The 19,836-nt window shown below is 39.7% G+C and overlaps 1 protein-coding gene across 6 annotated transcripts in view; it reads left to right on the top strand.

Annotated features, from left to right (window-relative positions):
• The window catches only part of LOC145988882 (uncharacterized), a 273,840-nt gene that overhangs the window by 229,471 nt on the left and 24,533 nt on the right, over positions 1-19,836 (top strand). For all 6 annotated transcript variants that reach the window (XR_014441799.1, XM_083124157.1, XM_083124155.1 and 3 more), the window contains 3 exons: positions 6,790-6,858; positions 9,537-9,612; positions 13,830-13,910. Coding sequence is in view for 5 of the 6 variants with exons in the window: in XM_083124157.1 (XP_082980283.1) it covers positions 6,790-6,858; positions 9,537-9,612; positions 13,830-13,910 (226 nt within the window). In the remaining variant the exon portion in view is untranslated. The remainder of the gene's footprint in view (positions 1-6,789; positions 6,859-9,536; positions 9,613-13,829; positions 13,911-19,836) is intronic.

Below are 19,836 nucleotides of genomic sequence, written 5' to 3'. Positions count from 1 at the left end.
TCAGGATTTCGAAAAGGGGGGAGTAAGTATACATTTTTTAGTAGTCAGTCCGCATTTTGCCATCTTTTCCTTCCTTTGACGTTGTTCTTTTAGAAATACTGGGCCAAAGAGGGGTTGTGACCCCCATCAACCCCTCCTTGGGCACGCCACTGAAGTTCTCGGTCTCGTCTCGACATATCTCGAATGTTTTCATTTCATTATTCGATACATGAACATGTCTCTTCTCAATACCATTCCGTTCACAGTTCTCGATTTTAGCGTTAGAGGTGCCGGACCCTGTGGCCGAGTGGTTAGCACATCGCACTGCGACGCCAAGGGTCCCGGGTTCGAATTCCGCTCGGACTTGGTTGTTAGTGAATGTCCATTCATCAATTTCATCACTCATCCCAATCTTCGCAAATTAGCCAAGAGGCACAAAACGCGAAGTAAAATAAACTAAATCAATCAATCAATCAATTTAGCGTTAGAGGTGAGTGAATTCACTTACATAACGCTCTCGAGCATTGTCTGGATCGCTCACCAAAGCAAGCAAGCGACTTTGAATGAAGCTTCCAGGTTCCGCCACCAGGGTGCATAATCCACGTGCAGGACAGACCCCAACCTGAAATAGACCAAGAAGTGCACGCACCTATTTTGGGCAGGCGCGTTTTCGACGGCCGCATCTACTCCCCCCCCCTTCCCCCCGCCCCTCTCGTTTTTTTTAAAGCCCACTACGTTCCTGACTATTTGCCATACCTGCTGGGTCAGTGATGTCTCTCTTTTACCAAACAAAAATATTCGCGCCAATTTGCAATGAAGATTCGACATGGCCACTGAGACGAGATTTGGCATACTAATCAAACACTAAGGCTTCCAATTTAGTGCATACTACTGTATACACACCGGGTTCAAATCCTAGCCTGCCCCTTCATCAATTTCATCATGTCACCACTCATCTCATCGTCGCGATTAGCTAAAAATGAAAGAAAAGCTACGCTAAATAACAAATCAAATCAAGGACAACTAAAAGGAATGAAGAATCTGAAGATAATATTGAAGTTTCGAATTTTCAATTCAACTTTAAGTAGCCACAAACACTAACTAAAACATAAACCTACTAAAATGGAGAATATGAAACAATTATACTTAAAAAACTAGCATTGTGGGGTATTACAACTTGTTTGATCACTATCTGACGTCAAATTATTAGACCAAAAAACGGGCCGAAACTCGAGAAAACTGTTGACGTTAACTCAAATCTGATTGCTGGTTTTGAAAGATTGATGTAGCCTATTGTATCAGCAATATATCTAAGCCCCGCGACAGGTTAAGTTTGCAGCAAGTTTTACTGTATATATAGACACAAACGTGCGCGTAGAATGTAGTTCCGCTGCAATACAGCTGATTTTCTCAGTCTGTGACATGAACAGTTCGGCGATTGAGGCAAGAGGGGCAAGGGAAATGCTGAGCGCCGTTCTTGCGTGGATTAATACATAAAACCTGCTGCAAACTTAATCTGTCACGGGGCTTAGATCTGACTTTTATAACACTAGCCAACACACTTTTGGTAAAAGATTGGGGCAAATTGCTGATTCTTATTGTGTTCCACCCCCTGATCTTTGATTACAGTGTAAAAAATTTCTGGTTCCCACAGTATTATTTCTATTACGTTTACTGCATATGTTGTTTTTATTGCATCCCCCCCCCCCCACAAGTAAGCAAACTCTTCAAAGAAGTGCATTAGGGTCAATAACATGCCAGTGCTGACATTGATGGCCTTAAAAATAACAATAGAGTAACGCATACCCGTTGCCTTCTGAAGTTGAAGTCAACTGTGCCAGTTCGGTTTCTGAGCGTAGCATAACATCTTGTGACTCGAGAGGGCTTGGCCAATGAATGTCCGATAGGGAAAGGGATTGTGTGAAAGCACAACGCGACTGCGGCTATCAGCACTGATTCGCTCTGCACACTCGCTTTCTCCCCTTCCTGCCGTTATGCACGGCGTTACTCGACCGACTGTAGTTTACGTGTAGATTAAGCGCATATAGACGCAGACTTAGGGTGGTATTTGACGGGGGATGAGTTGGAATTCTCCCTTCTGTTTGCTAACACTATACATATGATTTATATAATATCCTGATGATTTGAGAATAGTCGTTGGAATTTCCCCGCCGCTGGAAGTTTTTCAAATATCATACTGTCCAACCTACGAAGCATCATGGGCAGGATCTGAGTGGGTCTTCTTACCCACCTGGTGGAGCACACCCGTTGTTTGGACAAAACCTTTTTCGAGAATTGTGTTCATAAATGCGCATAATATGGTTCAACCTTGAACATTTTTTTCGCAAAACCCCACGTGAAACGGATATTCTGAGAAACGATGTGCTCGTGCAAGGTCAGAACGTATCGGCATCTGGTTCGCATCCGTTCTGAGAATTGGGTCCATTTCTCAAATGCGTAACCGTCTGGCTGGAGCTTATCGTTTGCCGATCTGTGGCAAGGGTCCAGTGCAGCAGGCGACATAGTAAATATAAGCAACGGCTCCCCCCGTAGACAGCTTGGGCCCAATCCAGACAGCAGGAGAGTTTGATGATCTTGGGCAAGTGTTGCACTGATGTGACAAAGGTCAACACCTTCGTGTCAACTACAAACTGGCAACTCTGCAACAAACATGGCCACTTCTTGTAAACCTTCAGCTTATCTCGAACTCGAAGTGTCTTCGATAATTCTGGCATAATCGACTTATCGATATTCATTAGCCCCTTTATTTTGAAGATTGGATAAGAACAGGATGCTCACTTGACTCCTTCCCTGGAGTAAGAACAAATATCTACCTACTTGCATCACTTCTACCTCGCTTATATTATGCCCTCCATTTTTCTCTCTTTTCATCAACGTTTTTTTGTTAGTGTTTGCCCCTTCTGTTCTCTTCTGTATTATATTGATTTAATGATTTTTATTAATTGATTTTTATAGTATTGGCATTTCAGCACAAAGGCTCTTTTTGCTCGTCACACTATACGTGGATAAGCCCCTTCATTAAAACAAAATTGAGGATAAGACCCCTAACCAGACAATAAAATACACAGTACCGTCAAACGGGGTTACTTTGCACCAGAGTTAAGGAATGTCAAAGAGAACTGCATGTATTTTACAAACGCAAAGATGGAAAACATTGTATTTTAAACATATAATAGCTGAATACATAAAGAAAACATTCCTACAAGTGCATTAGTAATCGAGGAGTATGACAATGGTTATTGAAAAATGAAATTTGGTGCAAAGTATCCTCATAGGGTGAGGATACTTTGCACCAGATACAAAAAAGTAGGTTCAACACACGAAAATAATGCTTCTGTGCAATGTTAACCCACCAGGGTGTATAAATTGCACTTCCTGCATAACGACACAGAAAACTGTATGTCGTTTGCAAATACTGATATTAGAATTAAGGTACCAGTACCGGTACTTAGTATGAATCACTGATACTTTTATAGAAAATGTTGTATAAAATGCTGGTACTGTCACAGGAACCACTTGCTGATAGTTTAGCACATACTATCCCACAAAAATACCAACTCAGGAACAGAAAATATCTCCCTTGAACTGATTTGGTTTGGCTGCTCTATATGTCCAAGAATATCATCCCAACTGTACTCCAGTTCATCGACTTTATGTGGCCACTTCCAATATCGTCCACTCCTCTGCATTGATTGAACAACTGCTCCATCCTGTGTGACTGCTACAATTTTCCCTGGGAAAAGTTCATTCTCATATCTGAAAATAACATATTCACCCACTTCTCGGTTCACAGTATCCCATTCTGGTGGTGGTTCATGCCCATTCAGTTCACGGTTCACAGTGATGTTATTTTCTCCAATGGGAAGTTCATGGTCACTGAACTGCATTTCTGTGAACGAGAAATCACAAGAAGGAAGAACTTCATCACCATTACTGGATTCTGAATCGATACTGGTTTTCCTTGATGTACCAGGATGGCTACCGGTAGCAGATGACGAGGCAATCTGTTCGCATTGGCCAGTGGCAAGATCTATGGATGCAATGCTCTTTCCAGGAGGCACATTCATCTTCTTTCTTCTCTTGATCGGAGCCTTTTCTCCTATGACTTCATTCCTCTTTTTTTCCAAAAAGTCTTTAAAACTTGCCTCTACTACTGACGTATCACTACCACTTGATGATCTCCTTCCGTTAAAACTCTTCAGGAGTTCATCAACACTTGTTGGGCATATTCCGCACTTCTTGAATCCTGCTTTCAAGTTCGCTTCCTGATGTGGTTCAATTGCTTGCATCAATTCTTTCAGTAGGGCAGGAAAATGTTGCTTCTGCAGAACTCCAGAATGCGTACCACGCGGTGTCTCCTTGTATGCACGCAAAATCTTTCTCCATGCAACCTTCATGGGATGAAAGAATGTTACATCAAGAGGCTGCGTGAGATGCGTGCTGTTCGGTGGTAAACAGATGAACCGAATTCCATTTTGCTCGCACAATTGCAACACCTTAGACGACAGATGTGAAGACAAATTGTCCCCAATGATGACTTTGGTTCCTTGCATTTTCTTGAGACAAGGAAGCATCAGAGAACAGAACCACTCTTCAAATGCTAACCCATCAAACCAACCACTTGTTGTGTTTGTATAACGTGCTCCGGTGGGACCACCCTCGCACCATGTCGACCACATTTTATTAGATTTATACACCACGAAAGGTGGCAATAATTTGCCACCTGCATTTCCTGCAAGCATGACAGAGATGCTTGTATTCGATGTATTACAAATCTTACTTGGATATTTGCATCCCCTTTTCACAAGACACTTTTTATATCCAGGGTCGTCTGTCAGATTAGTTTCGTCAAAGTTCCATATGTTGTCAGGAGGAACATCTTTAATTTCTTCAGAGAGATTTTGTATGTATTCCTTAAGCACAGTTTCGGTAACATCGGCACGACTTTTCTTCATATTGGCAACAAATCTGACAGTGAAAGCTGGATTGCGCTTCAGGAAACCTTTTACCCAGTCGGTCCCTGGAAAGTTCCCATTCTTGAAGTTCTTGACAACCCTTCCCGTTTTCAAGAGATAATCTTGAACAATGTGCTTTAAATCACTCTCATCTAAAGGAAAAACAAAATTGCATGTGTCAAGTAGGCACTGCAAGAACTGTGATTCCTCTTCTTTTGAAAAAACTGGTTGTTTGCCGGGACGCAACATGTGCTTCTTTTTCAATTTATAGTTGATTGTTCGCCGCGAAATATTGTACTTACTTGCAGCCTGCCGTTGCGTCAGTGTCCCAGCTGATACAGCTTCCAAACACTCATGTAAGGCACCTTCTGTATAATCAGCATAGCGTCTTGCTCCTGGAGGCCTCTTGTAGTATCTCGGCATCTGAAAGAAGAAAACAAACTGAAAATCAATAATCTTGATATACACCGGTATATATATATAAATGCCATGTCAATAGGATTCAATCATGTACCAGTATGCTTATTTTCGTAATTTATTTTCAAAAATTAGAAGGCAGGAGGTACCAATTTTCTATGGTGCAAAGTAACCCCGATTTCAGGCTGAAACCACGGTCTCCTCATTTTATTTTTCCTATGACTTTACAAAGTTTGACACTTCAATTTCCAATGTTGCTTCCAAGTTCCATAATGCAAACATGTATTTTACGGAACTGACTTACCTTTGCTAGAAATTCATGTACATGATATCTTCCAAATTTTCGGGCCTTCACAGCAGCTGCTTTCCACACATCCACACCAACAACACCCTGGCGGGAAACTAGAACTGATTTCAAACACCAACATCATTATCAAAGTACAGTTACATGTCCCATCTAGCGGTAGCAGTTGAAACTTTCTGCTTCATGTTCATGCTTTTCCTGCCAGAGGACTCTGCAACTCTTTTCAACTTTGGTGCAAAGTAACCCCTGAAGGTGCGCCTGGTAAAAACTTCCTAACTCAACTTTTTATTCATTCATTCAGAACAAACACAGGGCGACACAACTCCGCAGACGATTATCCTCTCCGTGAATTCAGGCGCCAGAGCCTCGTTGGCCTGAAAGAAGTGCGGCGGACTTGTGGGTGCCTTACCAGAAGGTCACGCCTTGCACCCCTCTTCTGCATTTTCTTCCCCGTTTCTCTCTCTCTCTCCCCGCCTCGCTTCTGTATGTCTGTCTCTCTCTTGCTTCTTACCGGGATCCATTGAAAGTGAAGACGCTACCACTACACCACCGGAAAAGCCTACCACAATTTTTTATCTGTCAGATGGGGAAGAGGGCAGGGGCCTGTAAGCAGTGGCGTGCCCAGGAGGGGATTAGGTATACATTTTTTGCAGTCACCCCTCATTTTGCCATCTTTTCCTGCATTTCATGTTCTTCTTTTTATAGGAATACTGGGCCAAAGGGGGGGGGGTTATAACCCCACCACTCCCCCTTGGGCACGCCTATAAGTACCTATTACCAAGTTATAAACTCTACATGTACTTGTGTAAAAATCTAACTCTTTGCTTCGGCGTGGTTCCCTTGTAATGAAAACTAATTTCCTAAATATTTATTTGGATTTGTAAGGAAACGTTCCTCCAACAAGATTAATAATTGTTTTATGCTATTTTAGGTTTGGGCAGAGCATAAATGTTGGAGGAGGCCCTGTCCTCTCCTGTGTTTGCGCCACTGATTTGCTATATTGTTATTTTTTTATGTGTTCGAGGGTACCACGCTTGCATGAACACCTGATTTATTACTTTTAGTAATTGGAGTATTTGTTGCAATAAATAAATGTCGTATATTTTTTTTCAGGTTTCCGTAGCAGACGGGTGCGATCAGGACATAGAAAATATCCACGACGAGCGTCTGTTGCGCCAACTGGTGAGTTGAACTTGTAAAATTTTGCATATATTTCCAGTCCACAAATATTTATTAAGCGTCTACTTGGCCGGTGAACAAGGGGGTCTGCAGGAAACATCAGGGGATCTTGAATCTCCCCTTGGAAATTGCCTACTAACAGTTATGGATTCAGGCAGTGGCCCAGAGGGGATCCCCCCGGAAATTGAAAACCCCCCCGAAAATTTCAATAAGCTGGCAGAGCATTCGAACTATAGCTAAGAAATCTGGCAACTATGTTCACTTTAGCATTCTTTCATTCACTTAAATTTAACGTAGAACGTAGTTTTTATTTTGTTTTTTTCGTAGTAATAAGCACTGACTCAGTGCTCTTTTAATTGAAAGTAAAAAATAATGAACGAATTTATATTATCGTCTGTTTTTTATAAATTCTAAATTAACAAATATGATGGGTTAGGACACTAGCCCGGAAGGGGGGGGGGGGACAAGAAACCCACAGAAGTTTCATTGATGACGCCATTCACAGATATGCTGTAGAAAGCCTAGATGTCTTACTTTGCTGTAAATACTATGTATTATATTTTCTTGATTCTCATAATTCAATTCTTAAAACGATAGTTGATTATACTTAATTACACTTAATTTAATATAACTGCACATCAGAAGTAAGGGGCAATTTTAAAATACACTCCTTACAAAAAGTTTGGAATATTGTTACGTTAGACAATAGGTGATAGCCACCTACATAGGCCTTGGAATTCAACAACACATGGTATCTGTCTGTGGACGTTCTCGTCTTTTCGCCGACGTATGCCATCGTGCCTATCACCTACCTAATATAACAATTTTCCAAACAGTTTTTATGAGGAGTGTATTAGTATTGTTTTCTTAGTATTATAATTCGATGCTTATAATATAACATTCCACCCCATGAAGTTTGATGGCCCCTGCCCCGGAGGAAAGTGGCTGGATTCAGGACTTTCCTTCTCCCTTTCTTGTATAACATTTTTTTATTTTCTTCTCTCGTATTTTCCTTCTACAATTTTAGTATCTCTTTGTTTGTGTTAATTTCCCCTCATTTTGATAATTTATTTATTAAATATATTTTACATTTTATTTTCTAGATTTTCTCCCTCTCTTTCTCTATCAATCTTCTTGCTTCCTTATCATCACCCTCGATTCCTTGAAGGGCAGACTCCCGCGCGGAATCGAGGTTCATGAGACCAAGCAGTGGAAACGTTCCAGAGAGTGCCATATGCATCTTGAGGACGTTCATCATAAATTCAGATCTTACAATTACTAACAGCATTTATTTCAATTAAACAGATAAATATTTTCACCTTGAGTTTATTCATGGTCTGATGTTAACAAACTTTGCAAAATCTGTTAAATATAACAAAGTTCCTTGAAACCATTCTACACAGTTCAATTATACTTTTACATGCTTAAACGTTAATACACAAACAAACCTAAAACATCATCAATTTCAACAGTTTTTCCAATTATACCTTACGAACTCGTTAACAATTACTTTATGGCGAGTGTGAACGTGTAAGAACTATGAAATATAGGTGTCACTAACAGAAGTGTGGTTCCTTATTTATCAAAAGACCTCATTACCTAAAGTGTATTCGAGCTGTGTATATGTACGGCGTGCTACCCAGAAGTCGAGTGGACGAGACTTCTAGCACAGAGAAGATAATTTTATATAATTTTTATAAAATTAGTATCTTCTCTGTGCTTCTAGGTCGCTCTTGAACGCTCGAGTTCGTATCCGGTAGCACCAATCAGAACACGCCTGACGGTGTTGCGTATATCTAACTGTAGAGTTCGCTAGTAACAGATAGCCAACATGGAATGGTCTTATCCTTCTCCCGCCCCCTTTCTCTCCTTTCCTCTCTGTCTCGTTTCTTATTTCTCTCTTATGCTCTCACTTTCTTTATCTCGCTTCGTTATTTCTCTCTCTTCTCCAATTTATCTTTTCTGTCTTTCTTCCTCTGTCTCTTGCTTCTATGCTTTCCTTCTCTTTGCTTTTCTCTGTCTTCTTTATATATATATATATATATATATATATATATATATATATATATATATATATATATATATATATATATATTTGTTGCTGTTGTTCTTTATCTTCTTTCTTCTTTCTCCCTTGAAAACGGTTCTATCTCCACGTTTCTTCACCACTTGAGCATGTAGAGCATGTAGTTAAAACCTTATATATTCTGACCCCCTTCGAAAATCTTCTGCGGTTGCCCATGTTTGAGAAGTGTGCATTTTACGAAAATAGTGCATTTTTTCCTGAAATGTGTTTAAAAATTAGAGTACTTTTGCATTTTTGTATAACTTTAGATTTTAGAATATAGTTGTGAACTATGATCTTCAGCAGCCAAGAGTTATCTTGAAAACTTTGAATCTGTTCGGAAATATTTGGTTAGGTTTGTCAGACCCGGATTGTTATGTGTGAAATGGAAAAACAAAAGGAACATCAAACCACATACTTACTACACAAGTAATAATGCAGTAAATATGAGATTCGTGGCTTGACAAAAATACCATGAGCGTATTGAAACGTCTTCAATTCAAGAAATAAAATGCTTGTCTACATGCTTTTATTATAATGGATTAAAAATGCAGAGATGTTGGATCACATCATATGTAATGAATTTCCAATTATGGCACACATTATCTTTTTACAGCTGGAGTCTAGTGAAGATTACGAAACTAGAAGAAGAATAAGGACTAGAATACGTACCATAATGGCAGATCAAAAAGGTAAGTACTGGGCTTCTTACCAACACTTTTTACTAATCAGTTGCAACGCACACATTGTAAAAAAAAATAGCTGGAGAAATGAAGGTATAATAATAACACGTCACTTTTTGCTGCCAACCAAAAATAATGACCATAACCATTTTAAAAGTATTATTGGCCATAACAGAGTTACCCTAATTACTGTAAAGTAATTTAAATCATCAGTTTTTAAATATACTTTATGCTGCACACAACTGTAATTTGTAATCATTATCCATTTTTATGCATGACAAGATATTCAGATTTATATACTTAAAAAATATTGTCCAGTTGTTAAAAATTGACAGGCAGACAGACTGTGGGATGTTTTAAATTTTACAGTCGGTAACTTCTCTATGCAAGAAAGTCCATGTGTGTGGTAACAATGTAGTATACAGCTTTTACAGGAGCTGTAGTTGCAAGAACTTCTTTCCATAGAACGAGGCAGATGTTAGGATGAAGCTGGTTTGGCCTTGTTGAACTTTGGTTTGCTTCTCTTTCCTCAGTCAATATTTACATTCAGTATTTTGTTTAGTAATAAATAATTTAGTTAACAATCCTTGTACTACTGATAGCTGAACTCAGGATCGTGCCCAGGAAAAAAAAAAAATAACAATTTGATCTGCATTTAACTTCTATGTAGCTGCCATATGTTATAAATAAATTAATGACTTGCTCACAATGTCATAATTAATTAGCATATAAATCTGAATTCATTATCCAAATTTTCATCTTTGTAACATTTTTTTTAGTTTCCTATGTAGCCAAATTGATATAACAAATGTTTTTATGTTTTATGTTATTGGCATTTTAACTTCTATTGGTTATGGAAAGTTTGTTACAATGCCGATTGCTCAATTTTTGATTCCCTTGACAGACACTGGGATAGGTCGATAGAGATAATAATAGGAGGTACACAAATTGCTTATTTGTATCTTTATTTGGTTCTGAGATCTCGAAGGTTAAACCCATACCGATTGTTGACTGTCGTAGACTGACAGACAATCAGAGCATGTTTGGTTAGTGTTATGTAGATCCATACCCATGAAAAAATGGGTCAACGGATTAATAAAGATTATGATTATGATCATACTGTCCACCGGATGCTACGTTTCTAGTGTCTTTTGTAGTTTCTGAGAAGTCGATAAATATTTATTGTTTCGATCGTTGATTAGAACAGACAAATGGATGGATCGATCGGAAAGGTGGAGATCGCATCATGTAGAAAATTCAGTTCTTTCAATGTATCGAATTTTGTATTTATTGTTCGGGTTGTTTCGAAGTGATTAAAAAAATGCCATTTGTTGTCTTTCAATTGTTTGATCCCCCACAGACAGACTGGCATGTCAATCAAAATAAGTTATGTTCAACAGTATTTATTAGGTCTTCATTTATCTTCCAATTCCTTGTTTCCGAGATGTTGACAGGTCACTTTGGATGATTGTTGTGACCAGACCAGATCAGAATGAACTGATTGAGTTGATTTTTGCTGCGTTGAGTTATTATTGGGTAGGTCTATTAGTAACATAATCGAGAATGTAGCCCTATATGAAAAAAACTAGAATTGTACACACTATTTCTCTCTGAAGTGCACATTTACCAAAAATTTCCGTACTGTTCTGGATCCCGGAAGTCGGTAAACGATTTCCCGAAATTTCAGGATCTGCATACCCAAAGTCACTTGCAAAAACTTGAAATGTGCGATAACTCGTTCTCCATAACATCAAATTTGTTTTTGCATATTTTACATGCGTATTAGTGAACTTTTCGAGTTATATTCTTATTATGTACTTGAATAGGTGCAAAGCATAAACAAAATTTTCATGACAATACAGTGCAGTTGCATTCAGCTGTTTACAAAACAGTTCTATTCTCCAACTGTAGGTAAGAAATGGAGTCTTTTTTAAATTTCAATATTGTGATATAAAAGAAGTGTGCATAGAAAGCTAATTTGTCATGCATTATGCATCATTTTGAGTGCTATTTCGAAGGTATTTCGCCCCCTCCACCCTCGGCATGCATTGGCTGAATCTTATTTTCATTTATATATACAGTTGTGGATATAAAAAGTGATTTGTCCAAAGTTCTTTGCGAGTGTTGCACCCCCATCAATTTATATAGCATCCTCATCATACATCATACAATCCAACTGCATCTTTGGATTAAAAAGGGGGTGCGGGTGCCAGATCTCCGGAAGGGTAGTTAGCTAAGCATGCTATGACACCATGGTTTCCCGGTTCAAATCCCAGTTGTGGCATGGATGTTCTCTGTGAGTGTCCCTTCATCAGTTTCATTACATCATCACTCATCCTTATTGTTGCGATCTGCCAAAAGTGGCAGAGAACCCATGCTAAATAACAAAATCAAATCAAAATGGGAAGGGGGGATATATGCAAACAGTATATAACGAAATACATCTTGCCTCATTTATTGCTTATTGCTGTTGCTCACAAAAATATTCTTAAATTTAACTTGTAATATTTTCTGCTGGTGACATTAGTCTGCTGTTTTCCGCCGGTCATTGTTCCTCCTTCACATTGCAGGTTGGAAGGTGTCCAAAAAACAGTTCAGTGAGTCCCTGTGGAGGAATGACACTGTCGTCCTGAAATAGACACTGATGACATTTCTTGTTTTGCCACTATATAGTCTACATATGGCCGTGCCTGTTAAAACACTACAAGAATGCAATAAAATAAAGGTTCTTTATTGCTAACACAGTCTGTACATTTTGCTCATATATTAGGGTTTTTCTAGTTGGGAATCCTGCCCCTCCCCCACTTTCAATAGACACAGTGTATCTGGCAAAGCAAGGGTTTTCATTTTTTCCACAGCCTCTTTACAACATAATCTTTACATTTGTAGCTTGAAGTTTCCCATTAGTTGTTGAAAGCTTGATTTTTAAGTCTTTGTGCCTCACTACTTTGTTTCCAACTGGATGCACAACTGACTATGGATGACAACTGGATCATGCCCTATGTCTGCTTACCATGTTGAATGTGGTGTGCAGCCAATCACAATCAAGTTTCAATCATGTGACAAAAAATGGTGGATGTTATTTATATCACCCTAAGAATGCTTTGTAAACAACCAAGGATCACTTGCACCTATAGTTGTCACATAATGACTTGCATGCTAGATTTCTATCAAATGATATATTTTGTGTTTATTAGTTAACATTTGCATAAAAAATATTTAATATACAAATCAGTTCTGGATAATTAAAGTTGTGTTTGGAAATAAGTATGCCAACCTCCTTAGTGGTGGAGTGATTAGCACAGCATGCTATGACGCTAAGGGTCCTTGGTTTGAATCCTGTCCTGGGCAATATGAGGATGTAATATTGTAATGCAAACAAAAAAAAAATAGTCTAAAAAATATTTTTTAAAACATAGGGCCATTGACATTACAAACATTTCCTTATCATCCACAATTGTTACCATGGCAGGTGTTCAGTGACTTCAGAAGTTGTTCTTGTTGTTGTTATGGCAGAATCGTCGAATGAAAAACGCATCAAAATTGTTTCCTTGTTTATCTAATGTTACAGCTCCACTTAGTACAAAAACAAGTTCATACAAAGTGATTCTCTGCAGGTTCTCAGAAACAAGTATGCCATGCAGATCACAAAAAGTACTGAAAAACTGTTGTCCCGTCTTTTTTAAAACTTTTATGCGAAAGTATAGAATTTTAATTTTTTAAATGCATATATTTTGTAGTTACTAAAATTATTTGTTTAAAACAGTGATGTAATCCTTAATTTCTTTTATGTTTATGAATGTTTGAAGGCAAGAGCAGATGCAAGCAACTAGATGCAAGACACATAGGTGGTTTAGTACTACAACCAACAGGCTTATTTCTACTAGGAATATTTATTTTGATTTTACAGTAGAAGAAGAGATACGTATGATAAAAGGCATTGCTAGAATATCACTTGCATATCTAAAAATTGAGAATTGTTAGTAAATAGAATATTTAGTTATGTAGGCTTCAGGTAAAATTTTGGAATGCAATGCATTTTGCTTCCATATGTGACAATGCCTTCCATCTTTCCATTATAGTGGTATAAAGCTTGTGCTATCAGCCACACACATATGTATTGACTCATTCACTGTAATTTTGTCTGCCTGTTGTGACATTCTGGCAATTAAAATTCAAATACATGTCTAATAGAGTAAAGCCTGATGTTACCTTTTATTTTGCAGCCACTGTGGTTGCCGGAGAACGAGCAGATGGCGACAAAACCGAGGAGGTTGTGGAGAGTTCTGTCCTTCAGAGCATGCAGGGTGAGTTACTTCCTCTGATAGTTGAACAGTTGAAAACCTCTTTGGATGGAGCAGCACAGCGTCACGTGGAAACTGTGCCGGCAGTGACAGAGCAACAGTCAAGGGGTCGTAGTGAGAGTAGTGAGGAGGGGATGTTCGATTCGGGTACTGAATCTGGGGAGGATCTTCGCCAGCAGAACAATGAAGGGGAGTTCAGCACTTTCATGGAAGGGTTGAAGTGTTCCATCGAGGAAGCTGCTCGTAAAAGGCAACAGAACGATGAGGTACCAGCTGCCGATGCTAAGGTTGGGTCTGATCTCATGACTGAGGTTCATTCTGCCTTGTCCAAGCTTCAAAATTCGCTACAACTTGCGGCGTCACGTGGTGAGACACTGGATCCTGCACGAAGTGAGGCATTGTTGTCACTTGTTGCACGGTTGCAGACTTCCTTGCATGATGTGCTGCAGCCCAGTGCACCGCCCCCATCCGACCCTCCATGGAATGAGGACAAGGCACAGCCGGAGACTGCACCCATTGCCCCACCAAGACTACGCTCCATACGGAAGAGGCAGAATAGATACACGGTGGGGGTAACCCAAGAGGAACTGGCAGATGTCAGGAGACACTTGCAGGCAACGACAGGCACAGACTATTTCCAGTCGGATAGCAAAAGAAGAGATTCAACAGAATCATCTCCAGGTGTTCGCGAACACTCAGAAACACCAAAGGGGACTCAGGAGAGTGCAGCCAGTTCGAATAGTGGAGCAAAGGTTCCTCATCCTCTGGTGAAGCAAAGTTCAATGGGAGATCTGTTGTCGCCGGCCAGTAAGGCTTTCCGACCAGTATATTTTGAACCATTACGTTCACCTTTTTATGTTAATCAATTCAACAACACAGCTAAACCATTTCCACAGCAAGATGGAGAAGTCACAAAGGCCCCTACTAATGACACACCAAACACAAGTCAGAGTACATCTACATGGAATTCGACGAATGATATAAATAAAGATGCATGCCTTCTTGATATACAAAACGAGCCATCGCCAGAGAAAGATATTGCACCAGTTTCAAAGCACCGAAAGGTTCTGCAGTCACTGTCCCTGGACAGTGGCACAAAGCAGAAAGTGCAAGAGGAGATTCGCACTTTGCAAGGAACATCACGTGTTCTCAATGAAACCATAATTTCCCCTCACTCTGATGTGCTCAGGGGGCACTCCCACCCACCTCCTGTTCGATCCACCTCATGGACCCTTGACGACCCCAGTCAGCTTCTCTTTACCCCAGCTCAGACGGTGCAGATAGCTATTCACAAGGCAGCAATAAAAAAGCAACTGTCCCATGAGGAAGAAATCCGTTCTAAACATTCCATGCTGGTTGCTCAGCCTGGTAAATCAAATGGAATGCAAAGAGAAGAGGCTATGTGCAACAATGCAATGCAGGACAGTAACCAAAGACATGAGAAAACATCACACACAAGCGACAAGAAAGATTATGGAACTGGAAGGTCACAATCTATAGGACATGCCGATTCCTTCATCCAAGCACAGACTAATGGATATTGTGCAACAGATCAAGGATATTCTGTGTATGAAACGTCTAAACCCTTTGAGAATGACTTGGGAAAAACGTATCATTCATCTGACAGACGTAATCCTTTTGAATCTGAATGGAATAAGTTACCTTCTGAAGACAACTTGTATGAAAATATTGTTAAGAATAACCAAACTGAATCTCAGCAGAATGGATTGTTATCAGTTGTCCAGAATACAGGAAAGACAAATGACTACACTTCAAATTCTTCTACTCAAAAATTTCTCCAACAAATGTCTCATGATGATTCTGTGCCAAGTTACTCTTCAAACATAACAAGAGAAGAAAAGCTGGATGTTGGAAAAGCTCTGAAAAAGAGCGACAAGAAGAAAAAAATGAAGAGAGCTAACACCATTGACATTCCAAAGCCTTTGAATTTTTACGAAGTAGAAGATGAAGATGAGTACTTAAGCGATGATGAGAACGAACCTGACAGTAAAACAGCAGCAGAGAAACACCGAGCTGCTTATTTAGCATTACGTGGCCCGATCAGAGTCGGAACTCACCAACAACCAGCACCCATTGTTCCGTTTGAACCGAAGACCGAGAGCGACAAAAAGTTTCTTGCATTTCTGGAGCAACACAGTCCAGGCGATGTTAAACCAATTTACCACCAACCATCAGCTGGTGGACACCACTGGAGCAACCGTTTCAGTAACATCAAAACTGCATTTGAATCAGGAGGACCTTACAGACCTCCCGCACAGAAGCCAACCCCTCCATCTGGCCCTGCAGCAGCTAGAATGTTCTGGAGGGCTGCTGATGATTCTGTCACAGCATCAAAATCCAGAGCTGCTGCTCATGGGCCAAAGCTCAGCAAACAGAGTAGCACGTTCCTGAGGCAACTATTTGAGCAGAAGGATGCTCAGAAATCTGGCGATCAAGCTAGACTTCCATGGACATCGGACGACAAGAACCATCGACATGATAATGTACATCCACCAGACTCTGTGGTCATAGGATCGTTAAGAGTTGCAAACAGTGTTACAAGCAAGAAGCAGCTGTTTACAAAAATGTCTGTTGAACCAACACCACCACCTGCACTGATAAAGGCACCTGCACCTGTTAATAAGTTTTCGCATGCACCCTTGTCTGCATTCCAACCACCAGAAAAGAAATCAAGTGGCTCAATGTCTCCCCTAATCACTGTGACTAATCCTGCAATCGGAAAAGTTAAGAATCTTGTTGAACAAAGGTTTTGTGATCATCTGCCTGCAACCTGTAGCTGCCCTCCTGTGGTTCCAACAAGAACCCACACTAATACCATCGCACCCTCTAGAAACAAGAACCGTTTGTCTTTTACCCCTCAGGAGAGTACCTCTCCTTTGAGTCCAACACTGCCATGGACCAAGGACACGAGGGACTTATGCATAGTGCAGTCGTCAACAGCAAAATTTGAAACGCTGTCGAGAGAAAACTCTCCTCCCCCAATTCCACCGCAGTCCGGTGGTGCGAGTCGTGGGCGAGGACGTAGTGTCGACAGGATTATTTTTCCTAATTCAATCCCTGTGTCTTCTTACTCTTCAGGTGATAACAGACATAGTCACGTTAGGCACTCACCACCACCTGTTCCACCCCCACCAATGCACCAAGGAGCTCCACCTGTACCACCACCGCACAGAGTACCACACTCGCCCCCTCCTCCGGTTCCGCCCCGTGCTGCAGCAGGATTGCAGGAGGAAACCACACTGCACACTGCAGTGTCCCGTGTGATGACCGGTCCAGTGTGCCAACAAGCGGTAGTACAGCATCGTGAAGTGGACTCGGTGATGCGGTCTGAGGGCAGAAGCTCTGCTGTGAGAAATTTGAGCAGCGTCTTGCAGAAGTTCTCAGCTGCTGAGCTGCAGCCCACTGCTTCACAAGGTTCCACCATAGAGAAACACCAACAACCGCTTCTCACAACATCACGAGAGAAGTTGAACGATGAAGAAGAGGTACTCACCACTCGTCTGCAAATCCCTATCAAGGACCAAGTGTCACGTATACACAGACAATTACGGGACAGGCATGCCAAAGAAGCCCAACAAAGCATGAACTCACCTACTCGAAGCAAGTCCTTGCATGATATAATCAATGCTGAAACATACAAACAACAACCGTCACCACCAACCCAGTTGCATGGACCATCTAAAGATTGGAGAACGAATATAGATCCCTCCTCATTCTCACCTACTCGCAGTTCCTCCTTAACAAACATATTCACAGCCGAAACAGCTGGAAAGACACAAACAGTGCATCACTCATCACATAACAGAGACAATAGAAGAAGTGAAGTTCCAACATTCTCACCACCACGTTGCAACTCTCTTCATGACATTCTCCGAGCCGAAAGTGCAAAGGAGTTACAGATTAAGAAATCCGGATCGTGCAACCAAATACCACATACGAAGGCCAAACGCCCTCAGAGCTTGGCTCTTGATTCCATCACTCAACCAGCCCCACGACGTCCACCGGCATCACTATCCAAGAACTTGCGAATGTTTCCGAAACAATTCGAAGCAAGAATGTCACCCGAAAATATGGAGAAAAAACAGAGGGAAGTTGAAGCATACTTCAATCAAAGCAGTAAAAAACCTTCAAAGCCTGATCCCATCACGAGCAAGCCACCTATCAAGAGGAGGCCAGTACTTGACGACGAGCTCCCCATGCCATCGGACATTGACGACAACGTAGATGAAGCGTTCGAGAACCTGTTCCACGCAGCTACAATGGCTCAGCAGCGTAGAGATACAAGTGACTCTCGACATCATCACTCGTCATCGTCCAGCAATGTGCAGAAAAGGCAACATTCAGCCTCTCTCGCACACTTCCAACATAAGCAGCAGGCATGGGAAGAATCTAGTGCAGAGAAAAGATCTGTGGCACAGAACCTTAATAGTAAGTAATCATGGCCTGTCTGCATGGAAATATGTGGAAGATTATGTAGCATAGAAAGCTGCGTGTTCATGTAGACCCTCTTAACAGCATCTGAATCAAAACACTGCAACTACAGATCTGAACAACAGTGCTGCTCTCCATTTTGTAGGAATCTATTAGTTAAAATAACAGACTAAACTACTGCTTCATGTACAAAAGTGAATTTGAGTTGTGAGCCTAACTTGAACATCTAATTACATGCTATGCAATTTATTTTGTATTCTTGTTGGTGCACGAAGTTATTTTATGTTATATACCTGGAATGTTATTTTTTATTTGTCGTACTGTCATCTTGTAGGTAAATCTTTCAAGTATGGTTTATACACTGTAAGAAAATAAGCTTTACTAATGTTTTTTCCATATATTGAAGAAGCTACAATTGGCAGTTAATAATAATATGCACATTGTAGATACTTTATTATTTTTTTTGTTATTTGTTTCATTTTTAAAAAATATGTTGCTTTTCAGGCATTTTTGTTTGTAGTTTATAAAACAAGTTCTTCATTTTTGGATGCTTTCTTTTATGGTATGTTGACTGCCGTTATCAACAAGTCTGTAAACTTATGCATGGATAAAAACTTGTTTCATTGTATCTGTGCATTACATTTGGCTACAAAATGTATGCTCTTTTTTTGTTGATCATTCTCATATTTAGATATAAATATTTATCCTTTATTATACAGAGAAACATCTCCACTTTAGACATGGTACAGTGTATTCTATTCACACAGGTAATAAACTACAAAGGAAGGATTGTAGATAAAAATAGCAAATGCTACGGAGACTTTCCATGTGGAATAGTGTAAAATCAATAGTACATTTAACTTTTTGATTTTTCTCATTCGTGATTATGTTTTAAGTTGGCAAATGTGTTTCCTTTGTCATTGTTTTTATTTCTATTTTTATTTAAATTTAAATTTCAGTTTATTCAAATCATACATTATTATTTTTTGCTTATTTATTTAATATGTTCTTCAATAACTATCAAAATATTCCATTTTACTTTTATCAGCATAATTTATTCAGTACAAAGTTATGCTAAAGATAGACAACTAGCATTGTCAATATAAAAGAGAATAGTGTTACATGAGAACTCTTTCGCCGTGATTAGCCAAAAGTGGCAAAAAAAGCGACACTAAATAACAAAAATCAAATCAAATCAAATGAGAACTCTTCCCACAAAAATTTCTCATAAATTTATTTGTATGTGCAGATTCTAATAGTGACTCTCATAATTGTTATGGTCTTTCAAAATGTCTCATAATCAACTTTCTTGCACCATATATTACTTTTGCATCAACAAGCCACAAACTACATGATGTCCAGTAAACATTGTGTATTTAACATAATAGAAATTTTAAATTTATGATATCTTCTAAAAATAACTTTTAAAAATTGTAACTTATAAACATTTTAATCTAGTGAAATTTTTAATATAATG

The sequence above is a fragment of the Lepisma saccharinum genome, chromosome 6 (genome assembly GCF_977018435.1).
Source record: "Lepisma saccharinum chromosome 6, izLepSacc3.1, whole genome shotgun sequence".
NCBI lineage: Eukaryota > Metazoa > Arthropoda > Insecta > Zygentoma > Lepismatidae > Lepisma > Lepisma saccharinum.
Note: the sequence above shows the minus strand (reverse complement) of the source record. Positions and strands in the feature narration are given on the sequence as shown.